This window comes from Eimeria tenella, genomic scaffold (genome assembly GCF_000499545.2).
Source record: "Eimeria tenella Houghton genomic scaffold, Eth_scaff98, whole genome shotgun sequence".
In the NCBI taxonomy this organism is placed as follows: Eukaryota; Apicomplexa; class Conoidasida; order Eucoccidiorida; family Eimeriidae; genus Eimeria; species Eimeria tenella.
The window spans coordinates 91,864-107,637 of record NW_013543475.1 but is presented as its reverse complement, the minus strand read 5'-3'; the positions used below and the strand labels follow the sequence as shown (position 1 = coordinate 107,637).

The window sequence follows — 15,774 nt, the reverse complement described above, 5'->3', positions numbered from 1 at the left end:
GCAGCAGCAGCAGCAGCAGCAGCAGCAGCAAGCAGCGCTGGTGGTCCTGCTGGGACTGCTTGCCTCTTTCAGCGGGATTAGCAGAAGTGGGGCCCCTGCTGCTAGCCACAGGGGGGCCCCTGTGGCTAGCAGCAGCAGCCAGGGGGGGCCCCCCGTGGGTAGCAGCGGCAGCGGGCAAGGGGGCCCCTGGGGGTAGAAGCAGCAAATACTGAGTGCTGCTGCTGCAGCAGCAGCAGAAAGGGCCCCCAAGTTCAACTTGGGGCCTCTCGCTTTTGTCTTAACAGCAAATGATTGCAGCAAATGAAAAGCTGTTTAAAAAAAAGGTTTTCTTGAGGATGAGGTGGAATTTATTCTTTTCTTTTTTTTATGACGTTTTCCCCTTTTTAATTCCTTTTCTTTTTGTGGCTTTTTTCCTCCGTTTTTGTCTCCTCGTCCTTCATTTTTGTCTTTTCTTTTCTCCCTTTTTATCTGCTCTTTTCTCACTTTTTATTTTTCTTTTTTCTTTGTTTGTTTTTACAATGAAATATCCTTTGGCCTCCCAAAAGTAAATTTGAGAACTATTTTGACTTGGGCAAGAACTAATTTGTGCAGCTATCTTTCAAGCATAAACTTGAAGTCTAAAAACAAAAGCGAAAACTAATTCCTTTAATTTTAAATTCCATTTAAAGTAATTTGCAAAACTCGAAAAGACACTTTGTAGGCAGCAGCGCGAGGCCACGCCAAAAAGCTTTGAGTTTAACAAACAAAACTAAACAGTAGAATAATAAAATAAATTTAAAAAAATGAAAGACTTGAAAAGAATTTTGCAGACAGCAGCACGAGTCGAAGAAACAAAACAAAAAAGGAAGAGAACAAAAACAATTAAAAAAAACTTCCGAAACTTGAAAAGCCACTTTCAAGCAGCAGCGGGAGGCCAAGAAACAAAAGTGGAATTGAACGTAACAGAAGCAATTAAAAAAGAAGATAATAAAGACAATTAAAAAGGAAAATAGTGAAATAAATTGAGAAGAAATTGCAAAACTTGAAAAGATATTTTGCAAGCAGCAGCGCGAAGCCAGGGGTGTGTAGCTCAATGGTAGAGCGGCTGACTGCAGATCAGCAGGTTCATGGTTCAATTCCGTGCGCGCCCTTCTCGAAATGTCGCTGCAAAGATTTGCAAATTCACAAAAGTTGGAACCAGAAAAGCACCTTCTTGCTGCTCTCCAGCTGCTTCTGCTGCTGCTGCTGCAACCCCCACACACAGCTTTCTAGAAAAGGCTTTTAAACCTTTTCCAGAGGAGAAAATGCATGCATGCAGAAAACGCATGCATGCATGCATGCATGCAGCTGCTACCGCAGCCCCATTTTCTAGCTAGCTAGTAGCCCTTTTTACTGTTTCAAAATCCCCGAAATGGAAAAGAAGTGTAATTGCCAGCTAGCTGCCTCACAAAAGGACACTAAGGTCATTTTCCACAAACCTCACAGTTCAATGCGCTTCAAGTTTATTCAAAAAAGTCATTAGATAGAATTTAGCACATGCGCTGTGGCTCCAAATTGCTGCTGCAGCAGCAGCTAGCTGGTGCCCAGCTGCAGCCGACTCTTGCTGCTCTCACCTTGGAGGGTTTTTCCCAAAGATATTCGTCCTAAGAAGTCCGCCAGGACTTGCAGTTGCTGCAAATGACTAGCTGCTGCAACTGGCTAGCTGCTACCAATGGCTAGCTGCTGCAAATGGCTAGCTAGCGCGCTGGGCTCCCAGCTAGCCATTTTTACTTTTTGCACAAACAGCCAACACACCTCCGCTGGCCCCCCGCTGGCCCACGGGTGTGTAGCTCAATGGTAGAGCGGCTGACTGCAGATCAGCAGGTTCATGGTTCAATTCCGTGCGCGCCCTGTTGCTTCCCTTTTGCTGCTGCAGCCCTCTTTACTTGCTGAGATTCAGAACCTGTTGCAGCAGAATGCTCCTTTTTAGCGCCTCTTAGCGTCTATTTGTCACTTTATTACTTCAATAAACCTCTACTGAGGCTGTTTTAATTGATATTAGATCCTTATTTGAAGTAACAGCTCACAAACAGCGTCTGGTCTTGTTACTTGTTGCTGAACATTGACTCAGTGTTCAGTTTTCTAAAATGCTATTATGCACTTGGTGCCACCTTGTTGTTGTTGCAAATGCGCACCTCCAAACATTGCATGCATGCTGCTGGTTTTGCTCGTTTTTATTTCGTTTTTATTTTGTTTTTATTTCGTTCAGAGATTGACAGCTATTTTCGAAAGTTTCGATTCGTCTTTGGCACACTTGCACTTCTACCTGGGCCACAGAAAAGCTTTGAGGAAAGGAAAAGAGTAAACAGATTTGTTAGTCTAAGTCGGATCTTTTGGAAAAAGAAAGAAGTTTCGATGGAACTGAAGAAAACAAAACCAGCTGAGTGGTTGGGCGCCTGCTGGTGGCTGTGGCTTTCCCGCGAGACGACTGTGCCTGCGCAGTGAGATCAGCTGCTGCGCTTCGCAGCTGCATTCCCTTTAGAATTTCTTTTTTATTAAACTATAATGCAACTTAAGTACACAATTGAGTCTGCGACTTGGCTAAGGCCGCTGAGCACTGATCAACTCGCAGAAACCTCCCGTCTCCCATCTTCATTTCGAACAACGCCGGGTCTTGTTCTGCTTTAGAGGTGCAGTTGCGTCTTCGGAAAGTCAGCAGCGGCACATAAGTAAAAAAATGGATCAAATCAAACAGTGTGGCGAGATATGAAGTCAACGAAACGCTCTGACACAATACGCAAGACAGCAGCATCCACCACACGCATGCGGCTTGCAACTGCGTACTGCTAATTCCCTTACTTCCCCCCGCACTGCATGCAGTGCTGGCAACAAATAAAGAGGCCAAGGTGAAAGCAGAACCAAGAAAATAGAAACAGCAGCAGCAGCAGCAGAAGACCGGGAAAAACAAAGCGGCTGCACCAGCAGACCCGCAGCGGCAGCAGCAGGCCGATAGAAACAAAACGGTTGCACCGGCAAACCCGCAGCAGCAGCAGCAGCAGAATGCACAGCGGGAAGAATTCGACTTTGCACGAAACTTGGTGCATGCAAATGCATGCAAAGCCTTACGGGCATACAGTGAAGGGTTGACACAAGATGCTCCTGCAGTGCTTCCCGTCCTGCAGTCCACAGAACTCTACTAAGACACCCCGACGCCATTTTTGCTGTTCATTCTTCTTGAAAAGTGAAATCTAGTGGAACCTCTATTCATTCTTTCATCTTTTTGGCGTTTCTGTACTGTCTTGAAAGCCAAGTGTTTGGCTGCGGGGGGTAAAAGACTGGAGCCTTACTGGAGGACCCGAGCAACATGCTCGAGTTTCTTCTTAGCTGTCCAGTGAGTCAAAATGTCAATGATGCCCACGTAGTACAGCTTTGTGCGGTCAGTGCTCTGCATGCCGCCGAGGTCTCTGCTCCAGAAAGGCCTTTCGAAGTCTGTTCGAGCAGCAGCGGAACAAACAACAAAACACGAATTTCGTCGCAACTCCGCGCCAAATTAACTCAAAAATCACCAAAAAAGCGTAAAAGTAATGCTCACCAGTCCCGCCACCGATAGATGAAGAAGAGTTCATCAACCTGCACAAGTAAACTCACCACCCACCGTGAGCCAAGTCTCCGCGGCAATATCAAAGCCACGAACAAAAAGCTCCGTGGGAGCTTGACACGCAGTCAAAATGGCACTTGAATGATGCAAAACAAAGAAGAATACATATTAATGCCTTCAAATATGCTGAAGCAACGGGCCACTGGCCTGACTTACGCCACGAGGATTAGCTGGGTGAGTGAACAGCTCCAAGAAGTGCGCAGACATACATTAATGCAAGGACAGAGTCCTTTAAACCTTTAGAAAAATGATTTGATAAAAAACAACATCAAACACTCACGTAGACTGAGACGCGCGAATCTCTTCGTCATTCAGGAGGAAGCCGTTCTGGCAGACGTTGGAATCTAGCGAAAAGTCAAAAGCAGGAAAGCACATAATCGCCCCTCTAAACCACTCATAAGTAAAGACATTTAGCAAGCTGCTGCAGCGAAAATGCTGCAACAGGATATCTGCTAGCTAATAGTAAGTCTTCCAGTGCTCTAATGTGTATTGTAACTTTCTGAAGTTGTATCAGTGCAATGGGCGGCCCCTTGGAGGGCGGGTGTTGCTGGGGCTGCAGCAGCCAACCAAATGGCCAAGACAAACCTTGTGAACAACTTGCATAGGAAATCCCTAGCAATAATGAGTAGTCCATGATTCCGTGGTCTCTTAGAAACGCCGCGTCAATTGTCAGCTGCTCGATAAACATTTTCTTCCGCTCTTGTCCAATTTCTATCTGTACAGAAGTAGCAAAGCCCATATCGAAGAAGATCAAATATCAACTAGGGAAAACTCAGCAATTGAAATGCAGACTGGTTCAAGAATGCGTGAAACGAAAGATAAGGAGTCTGACTGCATGCAGTTGGTTCCACTTCGAAGCCCCTCACCCCAACGGAAAGTACTGCGTACCATCTCTCCATCTCGCGCCATATCATTGTCCTTTCTCGCCACTGTTGGGTCACTGTTCACAAACCTCTCCAGAAAACAAACTATTACCTTAATCTTAAAGGCACTGTGAAAACTAGCTTGCCTAAAATACCCCCTTCAACTGCTGCCACTTCAGACAGCCACAAACCTGCGAAGCTCTGGGGGGAGCGACCGGCCCTGTGTGGAGCCCTTGAGGTCGTAGCGGCGGTGGATTTCTACTGGGGTGTGGAAGAAGTTCTCCATCACCATGAAGTACGTTTTGCGCCTCCACGGCTCTGCATGCAAGGGCCGCCAATTAGGAAGTGCAGCAGATATCACAGCTTTTCAAAACAAATAAAACAAGACCACCAGCGCTCACAGCAGCCCCAACCAGCCCACCCTTGCCTCCCAGAATCTGCCCAGATTTGTCTTTCAAACGGATCGCGTGAAGTCCACAGAGCCGCGTCAGCATCGTGTTGGAGCAAGTTGAGACGTGCTTGTAGTAGTCAAACAGAACAGACCGCATGAAAAATGCCGTTTCCTTCGACACCTGATGAACACGCAAGTGCAGCACCGAAATTTCCCGGAAACACTGCAACAGCAGCTCATAAATACTCTCTGAATACTATTGTTTCAAAAGAAAGCCGCAAACTGTTCGCAGCGCTCTCCACCAAATGGCGCCCACAGTTTTGATCATAAATCTGCCGTCGGTGGTGTAATAGAAGAGAGAACCGCTCTTGCCCTCCGAGACCAATTCGGAAAGCGACGACAAATTTCCTGCAAACAAGTTGCGACTGTCAAGAGCCTGTCAATTAAAATGTTTTGCATTCTTCTCCTCATCCGAAAACTTGAACGACTGAAGCCTCAAGAAGCAGCCGTGAATGCCTACCTAAAATCAAATTGCCAAGCAGCTGCTCGGGTCCTACAGATCTGATGTAAAGAAGAGAATCAATGCCAAATATGGCGCGGAGGCGGCGAAAGACCATCGGGGCGTAGTCAATGAATCGGACCGCGCACTGCAGCAACAAAAAAGAAATGCTAAACAGTTCTACACAAACCGCTTTCCCTCTGTCTCAGGTTCATCATGCTGCTCCCCCAGTCTGATCTTCATAATCATTAGCCTTTTCTTGTCCAAACAACTTTGCCATAAAGCTCACTAGAGGTGGCTTTCGGCGCTGCCTGTCCAGCATGCCAGTCTTGGGCAGCACTGAAAACTTTTCCTTCATCAAGAAGTCGTAGGGCTCGACAGCTCGGTGAGGTTCACTCATTGCGCGGCTCCCAGCCAGACGAATGCCGACCATTATGTTGATGACCATGTTCCACGACTCATGTCCGAAGTGAACTACAAAGCCCTTCGTGTCTTTGCCCCCCGCTCTGTTTACAGCCACACACAAATACTGGTATCAGTAATCACGCCTGTGCATGCAGCACCTGCTGCTGCTCCTCATTCAAATACAGGTGGAAGTAAGCACGCCTGTGCATGCAGCACCTGTTGCTGCTCCTCCACGACGCGGAATGGCGCAGCTGAGATGACTTACTTCGAGGGCTCCAAGTCGTTTTCGTCTCCCCCATGTATGGTGTCGCCTGAGGCGCGGCGCCACTGTGTAGCTGCGGTGCCGCATGCAAGAAATATTAAACGCATTCAATAAAGTTCCACGCGGTAAAAGAGAAATCAGAGGGGGAAACATGGTAAATTGACGCGTCTAAACGCAAGCTAATATATACGAATCGCGAGATTGACGGGGCAACTTCGGCCTTCTCAAAGCTCATACGTGCAAAGTACTACGCAGCCTCATTTTCAAGTTCATTAGTAAAAATGAAGTTTAGAATCGGCAGATGTCTCTGGACTTATACTGCGCACTTCGGCGTTGGTAAACTTTGGCCCGATTCATGTACATGCGTCTGGTGCCAGCGCCTGGCCGGCGGCGGCTGCGGCAGCAGCATAAACACAAAATGGAAACAGCAGGCATTGGGCATATATGTTTAAACCTGAGCTATATATTCCACTACATTAAGTTAACTAAGACGCGATGTTCAGTTATGAGCTTTTCTTCAGGTAGATGCGCTCAGATCTGAAGTCCTTGAGGGATATTTAGGTGCTCAGGGTTCACCTATCCAAAACGCTGACTGTTGCGAGACTTGAATTGGCGACTTTCTGCACGCCCATCAACCAGAAATGTGTAGACACTTTCAAAGACACGACAAAAAGCCAAATCGAGTTGCAAAACAAACCTACAACTGCAACAGTGAGTCCGAAATCTTGCGGAATCAAGCTGGCACAGCTCACATGCTCGTCCACTTCATCCGCGGCGAAGTCCTTCAGGGGAAAATGAGCGGTGTTGGAGACCCTCACAGAGTACATGTCAGGGTTTTCCTGGAAGCAGCTTACTGCGGAAGTAAGCACAAAAGCACAAGCCCTTGTTTTTCACTAGAGTGGCTGAAGAGCAACTGCACGGGTGAAAGGATCACACAGCAAACAGTTCTTCCCCGCTACATGCCCACAATTCCTACTTCCCAAACTAAGCTGCTAGACAGATAAAACAAAGCAAATAAAAAGAAGCCCCGCCAAAAATTCAGTTTCTGGGCCAGCCCACGTCCCGGCCAGCCAGCCGAGCAGCAGTCGAGGCTGGCTCACTTGTGTCTGGAAAAGAGCTGCTCTCCTCGCACTTGACCATGAAGGAAACTCTTTGTCGTCTCGGCGCCTCCGGCACCTGCGCTGCAACGCTGTTTGTTCGGGTGTCTTCCAGCGCCTCCGGAGTTTGCTGCTCTCCCGCCGTTTTCAGAGAAAATATCGGACGCCGCACGCGAGTTGTCGGCTCTCGTTGGAAAGCAGGTCCCCCACTTTTGGTGGGTTCTTGCTGCATGGCGTCTGCTGCTTCCTTGCTGTTCATATCCACGAGAAGCTGGTCAGCGATGTGCATTGGCTGGTAAATAGCCACCGTGCTCTCCTCCAAAATGCGATTTAGCTGCTGCTCCGCCTGCTGCAGTGCAGCAAACGCTGCCGCAGCAGCAGCCGTTGCTGCCTCCTTCGTCGCATCCGCTGTCTCCGGCGATTTATCAAGGCGTTGTAGAATGACACTGGGCCCTGCAGCCGCCGCACAGCAACACAAAGTGCTGCAAGGCATGCTGCAGGGTCTGAAAGGCTTCGGCTAGTCGAAAACAAACAGTGAAAGAATCATGGGGGCCCTGACTGCAGCAGCAATCCCGAAGCGGGCTGCTGTACGGACCTTGTGATTGCGTTTTCCTCGGAAGCATATAATTTGCTGCCGCTTTGTTCGCAACCTCATTCCCTCGATTGGACTGCACCAAATAAACAGAGTGGCAAACAGGGCGATCAATATTCAAAGCACAAAGAACAACAAAAAGCAAATCTGCAAAGGGGAAAAGAGCGCAAAGGGAACAAGAGGGGGGGTTCTGTAGTGCGCAGCACCCAGATCACGTGCATGCTGACTGGTTAAGGATCACACATGTCAGGGAGTCAGAAACAGCAGTTAAGCAGATATGTTGAGGGGCTCACTAAAGCTCTTTCGTGGTCACCGCGAATAGGACTGCTGGTCAAACGGCCAAACATTGCGCCATCGTCGCAAGGAAAAGAACGCCCCCCTTCTCGAATCATTTCCAAGGACTCCACGGGAACTGGAGGCACGCCCTTTGCAGCCAAAGCGGTCTTCACCGCCTCGACGTCGCGCTCCACAGCCCGAAGACTCTCAGCCAGCTGCTGGAGCTGCTCTCTCTGCTGCTGCTGCAGCTTCCACTGGTGGCGCTCGGCCTGAGCCTCCGCCTGGCGGACACGGCGCACCAGCTCTATCCGCAGAGCAGAACTGGCCTCTGAAGGCGCTGGCGGATTTCCTCCAACACATGGAGCCGCGGTGCCATCCCCGGAGAAAACGCTGTTCTTCTTTTCCGACTTCGTCGTGACCGATGCCTCTGTGCCACAGTTATTACGCAGACACACGAACACACTGACGCCACTGCGGCCTCTTGTTTTCATATTGCTGAGAGTCAAAACACCCACAAATAATATTGCTTCAGTTCTGATAGAAAGTTGCACCGGATTTGCACGGAAAACTGTTGCTGCTCCGGACTTCTCCCAAGAACTGACCAGACTCGCACGACGGGGTGGAAACGTTGTTGCAAGCGACCCCCAGAAGGCACAGGAAACGCGGGCTGGTGTGGACAGCTTTCTTGAAGTCCCTCAGCATCATTCGCCGCGAGCCGTCGGGCATTTCCGAAGCAAGCGGCAGAAACGTCATTGCGATCTCTTCGTCTGAAGCCAGGATGCCATCCCCCCCCAACAAGGCGCGGCGAGAAGCCTGGAGGCACCTGACCAGATCTACGAACTCGTCCAGCCCCAGACTGTCCGCGTAAATCACGCTGCGGTAGATTTCAAACCAGCGCATCGCCCGCGGCAGGCGCACGGACTGCGTGGAAGTTAGCCCGCGAAGTGCTGACGCTTCCCTGCCTTTTTCTCCGGAAAGGAAGTCCTTCCCCTTCGGCTTGGCTAGCGATCGCAGCTGGTTGCCCGCCTCACGAAGTTGTCTTCGCGAATCCACAGAACAGCGACGCTCATCTTGGCTGTAGGGCGGCCCGCCGCCTGAAGCTGCCGGCCCACTCAACGCCTGCCGAGGCGGCGACGCGCGGATGGACTCTTCTGAATCTGAAGTGCTCACGGAGTGGCACCGGTAGTCTTCAAGGCACTCCCCCGTTCCCGTGTAGCTTCACAAACACAAAAACAAAAAATTATTCGCAAAACCGCTTTTGACGCGCCCTGTTGCTGTGAAACATTTGCAGGAGTTCAGGCAACTACGTCGGTACTTGCTTCAGAGCCCCCTAATTTCTCGAGGCCGACGCAAGCTTGGCAATGCACAAGAAATACGCAAAACCACTGCTATTCTCATAAACGAAAACATCAAATGAGGGAGAAAGACGCACGTTGGATTCAAAATTCGAAACGAAAGGTTCAGCTTCTGGTCGTCGGTTCCGCGCATCATGACGCCCAAAGCGGTGGCGAACTCCGTGAAGCTCAGCTGACAAAGTGACAAGAAATGCACATGCTTAATAGCAGCATTGAAGTCCGGCTGAGAGCCGCAAGTGGCAAATTCAATGATTCTACCAGTCCGATTGTTTCAGCGCGAGCCTCTTGCATCTAACAAGACAAGTGTTTGTCTCATGAGCCTTCTGTCCGACAATTCTTATTCACCACCTCCTTCTGCGAGTGACAGCTGTTTAACTTGCAAGCCGGAACTAATGTGTTGGCTTAATTCGTCGCACCTCTCGGTCCTTGTTCTGATCAAAAGCTCGGAACATCCGCTCTGCAATCATCGTGTCGTCCAGCATTCCCAACACTCCCAAGGTGTCGCAAAACCGAGAGAATAGCAGGCGGCCGTCCGGAGCATACTTGCGAAACCTGAAAAGATACATAGCGGCAAAAAAGTTGAAGTGTAACAGGACAAAAGGGTTTACTGCAGAGCCATCAATCGGAGTAGCATTCCTCGATCTTTCAGAAAGATCAAGCACCAATTATGTTCATCCAGCGGTAAGCACAACAAGGAAAGGAAATATGGCACAAGATGTAGGGCGTGGAGCCATACGAACAGCTCCGTAAACAGGAATCTGACGGCGCTCACTGCCCTAAGCTTCTGCAGTGTCAGCTTGTATGGGAAAACGACTAACATCGAAATGTCACCGAACGAACTTTGGTAAACGCTCTAGAGCTCTGCAACAGCATGTGCATGCAAGAACTTCGTGAGAATCCTTGCTGCACACACCTGTCGTACAAGCCCTGAATTTCCTTGCGCGTGAGAAGTGTGCTTCGCTGGATCTCGTCCGCCATGTCCGCCGGCACGCGAGACGGAAGCCGTTCGCTCTCCGCGGCTCTCCCCCCACAGCATTTGCCAAAGCGCGACATTTGGGGGGCCCCAGAGGCGAGGGTCAGGGGAGAAGAACCGGGGCCCTGCTCGGGCTGGACTCTGCAGGGCAAAAAGAGCGCGGTGGCCCGAATGAGGAAAGAGGAAAGGAAAGATTACGGACCCTGCAGAGCCGACGCCTGTCGCACAGCTGCAGTCCGCTGAGTGCCCTAAGCAGGCGCATCCTCAGAAGGAGAGCGCATGCAGAAGGGTGAAGTGATGCGAAAATGAAAAAGTAAAGGCATGTGCTCCCGGGCTTGCGCTACAGACACACGCAGAACACGCTCTTCCACGCATGCCGACTTCCATAGGCCACGCTGCCGCCCCTCCGCTAGGCAACTGGGGGCCACTCCGCCGCAAGAAAGAGGCACGTGGGCTGAACCAGCTGTGGCTTATAGAATAGAAAGCAGGACGCGATATTCGCGCTTTTGCTCCAGCCACCGCTGGAGAGCACGCGGACCCTTGAGCTGGAGTCCACTGCGATTCAAGACATGTTTCGACTGGCAAGGGGGGAGAGCAGCGCAGTGGTCCTTCCTCGCCTGCTGGCCTCAGGCTGTATAGAAGGTCCAAATCAGGCTCTTACTGCATTTGTAGCGCATTGCTGGCTACAGGCTGGTTCAAACAAACCATGAGAACACGTGGAGGAATTCGGTCGAAGAGAGGCAGCGGAGGACAGTTAAAAACACAATTCGAGTAAAACAAATGCGAAGAAACGCAGTGATGCGCGTAACACAGGGGATATGGAGTAAAGGCAAGGAAAATGAGAAAGGTTTCGTTGCCAATGGCTTGAAGCAGCGGATGTCCAGTGGGTCGGCAGTTCGCCAGTCCCCTCACTTGATTCTTTCGGGGGTCAAACGATGCTCAAAACTTCCCCCAACTATAAAAAAGCTAAAGTGGACTGAAAAGAGTTCAAGCATTTCGCTGTTCTCTGCGTCTGTGGGCCACGACTCGCATGCCCACACCAAGGCCCCGACCGCTGTGCCTTTGGCCGCCAGTTTGAGCTCTGTGGAACAGACCAGCCTACTAGTAATGGCGGATTTAGGAAGCCGATTCATGACTCATTGAAACAGCTAGTTTGAGGCTCTTGGAGAGCATTGCCGCAAAAGACATTGCACAGTCTGACCCCCAAAGCTACTGCTCGCACTTTTCAACCCAACGGTTCCCTTCTACAGTGCCTCAGCATGATATGATTATCCTTTTGCTACTTTTGCAGCTCGTCAGAACAAATACGCCATTAAAACAAAGAGATTTGCGCACATGCAACGCACGGAGGCATGCGCCCCCTCCTCGCAGCATGATGGCGACAGGCAAGGAGCTGGAGAATGATTACACTGCCATTTACAGATCCCAGAAAAATATTAGATCATTACTTCTAAAGAGAACAGAAAAAGTTGTGGTCACTTTGCCACCCAATGTGTCGTCGGTGTGCGGCGCAGGGAACGGCTGGTCTGGGCGTATGAGATATTGAAGGTTCACGCTTCTTCTGCGGATGGACCAGTAACTCAGGCATCAACAAACTATTAATTTTGTTCTACTTCGTGTTTGTAGACTGCCGCTGTGTTTCTTCGCTCCTCCCTAGGGCTGAGGAGCCAGTCCCTGACACCAGAGGGCTCGCCCTACCTGCAAAACTGTAGATCACTCCGGGCAGTTCAAACGACAGGAGCCAAGCGCAGGCCTCTGTCGTTGCGCCAGAGCTACCAGCATTCAGATGCAGCTGCTGTAGCTCAACGGGAGTGAACTCCCCGAAGGGTGCAACCGCCAGGACAAATTCTTTGCGGGCTTGCACACGGACGCAGCGATACGCCGCATTGCCACGAAATTCTGCCTTTAGTGGTACGCACGTAGTTTCTAATAAACTAAGTTCGTAAGGCTGCATTGTGCAAATGTAGCCTTCGACATGCGAAGCTATGTCTAGCGGCTACGCGAGGCCAGCCGACACGTTTCAGAAAATCCCTACCCTAAAGTAAGGAGGCTGTGAGCCTGTGTTCCAGAACCTGCGCGGCGATGAAATATAATATCCTCTATTCTGTTCAAGTATTTGGTGGGTGCTCCCGGCAAGTTCTAGCTGGCATCCACCGCGGCGGTGACATATACTATTCTCTATTCCTTTCAAGCATTTGGTGGATGCTCCTGGCAAGTTCAAGCTGGCATCCACCGCGGTTTGCAGCGTCAAGCAGCGCTCACCATAATGTGTGGAGGGGCGCCTAGATGCCGCTGCACTCAGACGCCATTCGTGCCCTGCCCGCAACTATCGTCCGGTGTTTGCGAACAGATCCACCTGAACTAGTGAGCCGGCTGGCCACCGAGGCCCGCCATGCAACATGGCGTAGCTGTGTTTACTTAGAAGTGCATGAGCAGTGACAGAATTACATTTCCTGCGCCGAAGAGGCTATAATAACACGCCCAGCACATGGGATCTCGCAAAGTCCCGTTCACTCCGGCAACTGAAGGAACCACATTCGCTCCACACCACGTTCGTCAACTTACTGTCCGCAGCCTAAGACGCAGCTGGGCCTCGACACAGCAGATGGACTTACGAGACGCGGAGCTCACCGTGCCCACAGCCATGTAACAGCACACCGGGAGCTGCTTCCACTAACCAGTTTGCAGCCAAGCTCAACACGGACTACCGAAGGGCGCAACGGCCGCTGCGTGCAGACGCTGCTGCAGACGACCTGTGTAACTCGGTCAAGCAGAATGGATCGAGCACGAGCTTACGTACAGTACGTAGACAAATACGTATGTGCTTTTGCGCAAGCTTGTAAAACCTTGAGGTAGCTGACAGGTGCTGGAGGCTCCCCAGGTTCCGTTTTTAACCTGCCTTACGCCGTTTAGCGCGTGTCTGTTAAGATTTGGAGGGTGAACCTTTGCAGTTTTCCTGAAAAACCAGCGTAACTAAAGCCTGCCTGTAGGTTTTACTCAGAGACGCATAAAAGCATGCCTACTCAATGCCGACCTCGAAAATAGGAAGAACTTCGTTCACTATGTAGTGTTGTCCCGACGCTATCTGTTGGTTCTGAAGGAAAGCTTGATAGGTAAAGATGTCGAGATTTCACAGGGCAATCTGCACAGCCAGCCAGCAGGATCACAGCTAGGCTCAAGAAATGCAGCAAGCAAACGGGAGAGCTTAAACATCGGGCCAAAAGGCGCCACCGCGGAGGTGAAGTAAATTTGCAGCCGTTCACAAGCAAGCTGTTTAACAGATCTAAAAACATTAAAGGAGCACTCTGCTCTACACTGGCCTGCCTGCACTTCCTTTCCCCTGCTTGCTCCGCTCTGTCCTGCACAGACTTCCATAGGGCGCATCATCAAAAGAGAATTGCTTTGCAGCGCTACCCTGCGGGATGACCCCGAGCAGAGGGGAAACTGCAAGAATAGTGCGTCAAGTGAAGGCGCTAGCTACAGAGGCTTCAATGCTGCTCCTCGGAAGTGAGGGGTGAACACGTCACGCGGAGCTGCCGCTGCTGTTGTTGCCAGTATTTGTGCTGCTGTTGCCGCACACGGCATTGATCATGGCGTCCGTCGCGAACTCCGCGTGTATTTGGCGGCCCCCGAAGAATCTGCCGTTGAGTGCGTTCTGGGCCGCCAGAGCCACTGAAGGAGCTGTGAATTTAACAAAGACCCTTCCCTCCTCATCCTTCTCACTGAGAGAAACCTGCACGACCGAGCCGTGCTTCCCGCACTCCTCTCTCACGTCATCCCGGATATCTTCGAAGTAATATTCGTCATCCGCAGCACTTGGGTTGAACATCCCCCTTAGCACAAGATTCGAAGTCATCACTCCCGGCGCCAACCCCCCCACTCGAGGTCCGCTTGAACTGCGCAAGAACTGTTGCTAAAAACAGACAGGCAAACAGCAGGCAACACACAACAACGCAAAACCCCAGCCACTACATAAATCGTCCACAAAAAGATAGCTACAGTGAGCCTCTACCTTCGAATGCAAAGGTTTCCTTAGAAGCTGCACTGCTTACCTTGTCTGTAGACGGAGAGGCCTGCACATGCTGCTGCTGCTGCGACTGCTGCTGGGAGTCGCTGGCGGTGGAGGCAGAGGTGCGCGCGCCACCGGTGGAGGCGAGCGCCGCAGTGGATCTGTCCATCAGTTTTTGCATAAGTGCTTGTTTGCGGGACGGGTCGTGAATGTATCCGATGTCATCATCATCGAGGCCTCCTTCATCGTCGCCGTCCTGCGCCTGATTCGCGCCGTCCTGCGCTGCCTGTGGCTGCTGCTGCCGCATGAGGCTGGCCGCCTTTTCAGCTAGCTGCTTCGCTAGCTGGGCTTCGTACGAAACTTGTGTTGCTGCAACAACATGAGGGGGGATCCCTGGGCCCCCCAGCATCCCCGGCATTCCCTGGGGCACTGCAATCCCTCCTGGAGGCGTGGTGGGCGAGCCCTCCGGGAGAGAGCCTGAAAGCCGCACGCCGTCTGCTGCGTATCCTACCCTGAGTTCCTGTCCGTCGAGTTTGAACTTGTGCATTTGCTGCATGGCATCGTGGGCGTCGCCGGTGGCGGAGAACATGATGAAGGCGAAGCCGACGCCTTCCCCCGTGTTCAGGTCCGTGGGAATGAGGATTTCTTGAATAGCGCCGAAGGGAGAAAAGAGCGCGTGCAGATCGTCTTTGGTCAAACTCGCGAGGTTCCCCACCAGCCCGCCGACGTACACCCGCATGGGAATCTGCAGCGAGGCCGCGTCGGGCGCGGGCGTGACTGGGCACTTGGCGGCTCTGGCGGCTCTGTTCTTTTCGGCCATTGAGGCCTGGACTCTGAGGGGCTGTCCTTTGAAGGAAATGCCGTTGAGCGCCATGGCTTTGATGACGGCTTCCTGGGTGTAGAACTCGACGTAGGCGACCCCCTTGGAAACGCCCGAGCGCTGGTCTCGGATTTGTTGAATATCGCGGATTTTGCCGGCATTTGCGGAAAAGAATTCGTAAATGTGCCTTTCATCGGCTTTTAGCGACAAGTTCAGCACCAGCACCGTGAGATCGTCGCGCCGCGCCTCCTCCACCTCCTTGCGGCGCAGCTCTTCCTCCCGCTGTCGGCGCAGCAGCTCCTCGCGGGGCCCCAGCCGGGTGGCGCCGCTGCCCGCGGCGGCGCCCTCGCCGGAGGCCCCCGCAGCCGCGGCGCCGCCGGGGCCCCCGGGGGCACCCCCGGGGCCCCCCCGCTCCCGGCGGCCGGGGGAGGGGGAGCGGGCGTCGCGGCGGGGGCGGTCGCGGCTGCGGCTGCGGCGGCCCGCGGGGGGCCACCACTCGCGGTCTCTGCGGCGGAAGTCACCCCCGCGGTGGCGGCCGTAGTCGTCGCCGAAGCGGCGGAAGGGGCCCCCGGGGCCCCTGGCGCGGAACTCGCGGCCGCGGGGGCCCCTTGGCCAG

The 15,774-nt window shown here is 52.0% G+C and overlaps 2 protein-coding genes across 2 annotated transcripts in view; both read right to left on the bottom strand.

The window, feature by feature from the left end:
- Nucleotides 1-3,301: 3,301 nt before the first annotated feature.
- ETH_00023130 (phosphatidylinositol-4-phosphate 5-kinase, putative) lies at nt 3,302-10,409 on the bottom strand (the record flags this gene model as incomplete). Its single annotated transcript, XM_013378781.1, has 21 exons — nt 3,302-3,447; nt 3,551-3,588; nt 3,897-3,960; nt 4,202-4,331; nt 4,505-4,556; nt 4,671-4,797; nt 4,901-5,051; nt 5,187-5,278; nt 5,391-5,517; nt 5,659-5,875; nt 6,040-6,109; nt 6,363-6,430; nt 6,613-6,656; nt 6,789-6,889; nt 7,137-7,586; nt 7,729-7,801; nt 8,019-8,428; nt 8,604-9,217; nt 9,434-9,528; nt 9,773-9,908; nt 10,270-10,409. 21 exons carry the CDS (start codon nt 10,407-10,409, stop codon nt 3,302-3,304), a joined length of 3,345 nt encoding a protein of 1,114 aa, XP_013234235.1.
- A 3,443-nt stretch (nt 10,410-13,852) lies between these two features.
- The window catches only part of ETH_00023125 (splicing factor protein, putative), a gene marked incomplete at both ends in the record, with an annotated part of 2,442 nt that continues 520 nt past the window's right edge, over nt 13,853-15,774 (bottom strand). Inside the window, 2 exons of the mRNA XM_013378780.1 lie at nt 13,853-14,242; nt 14,382-15,735. Coding sequence (XP_013234234.1) covers nt 13,853-14,242; nt 14,382-15,735 — 1,744 coding nt within the window. The remainder of the gene's footprint in view (nt 14,243-14,381; nt 15,736-15,774) is intronic.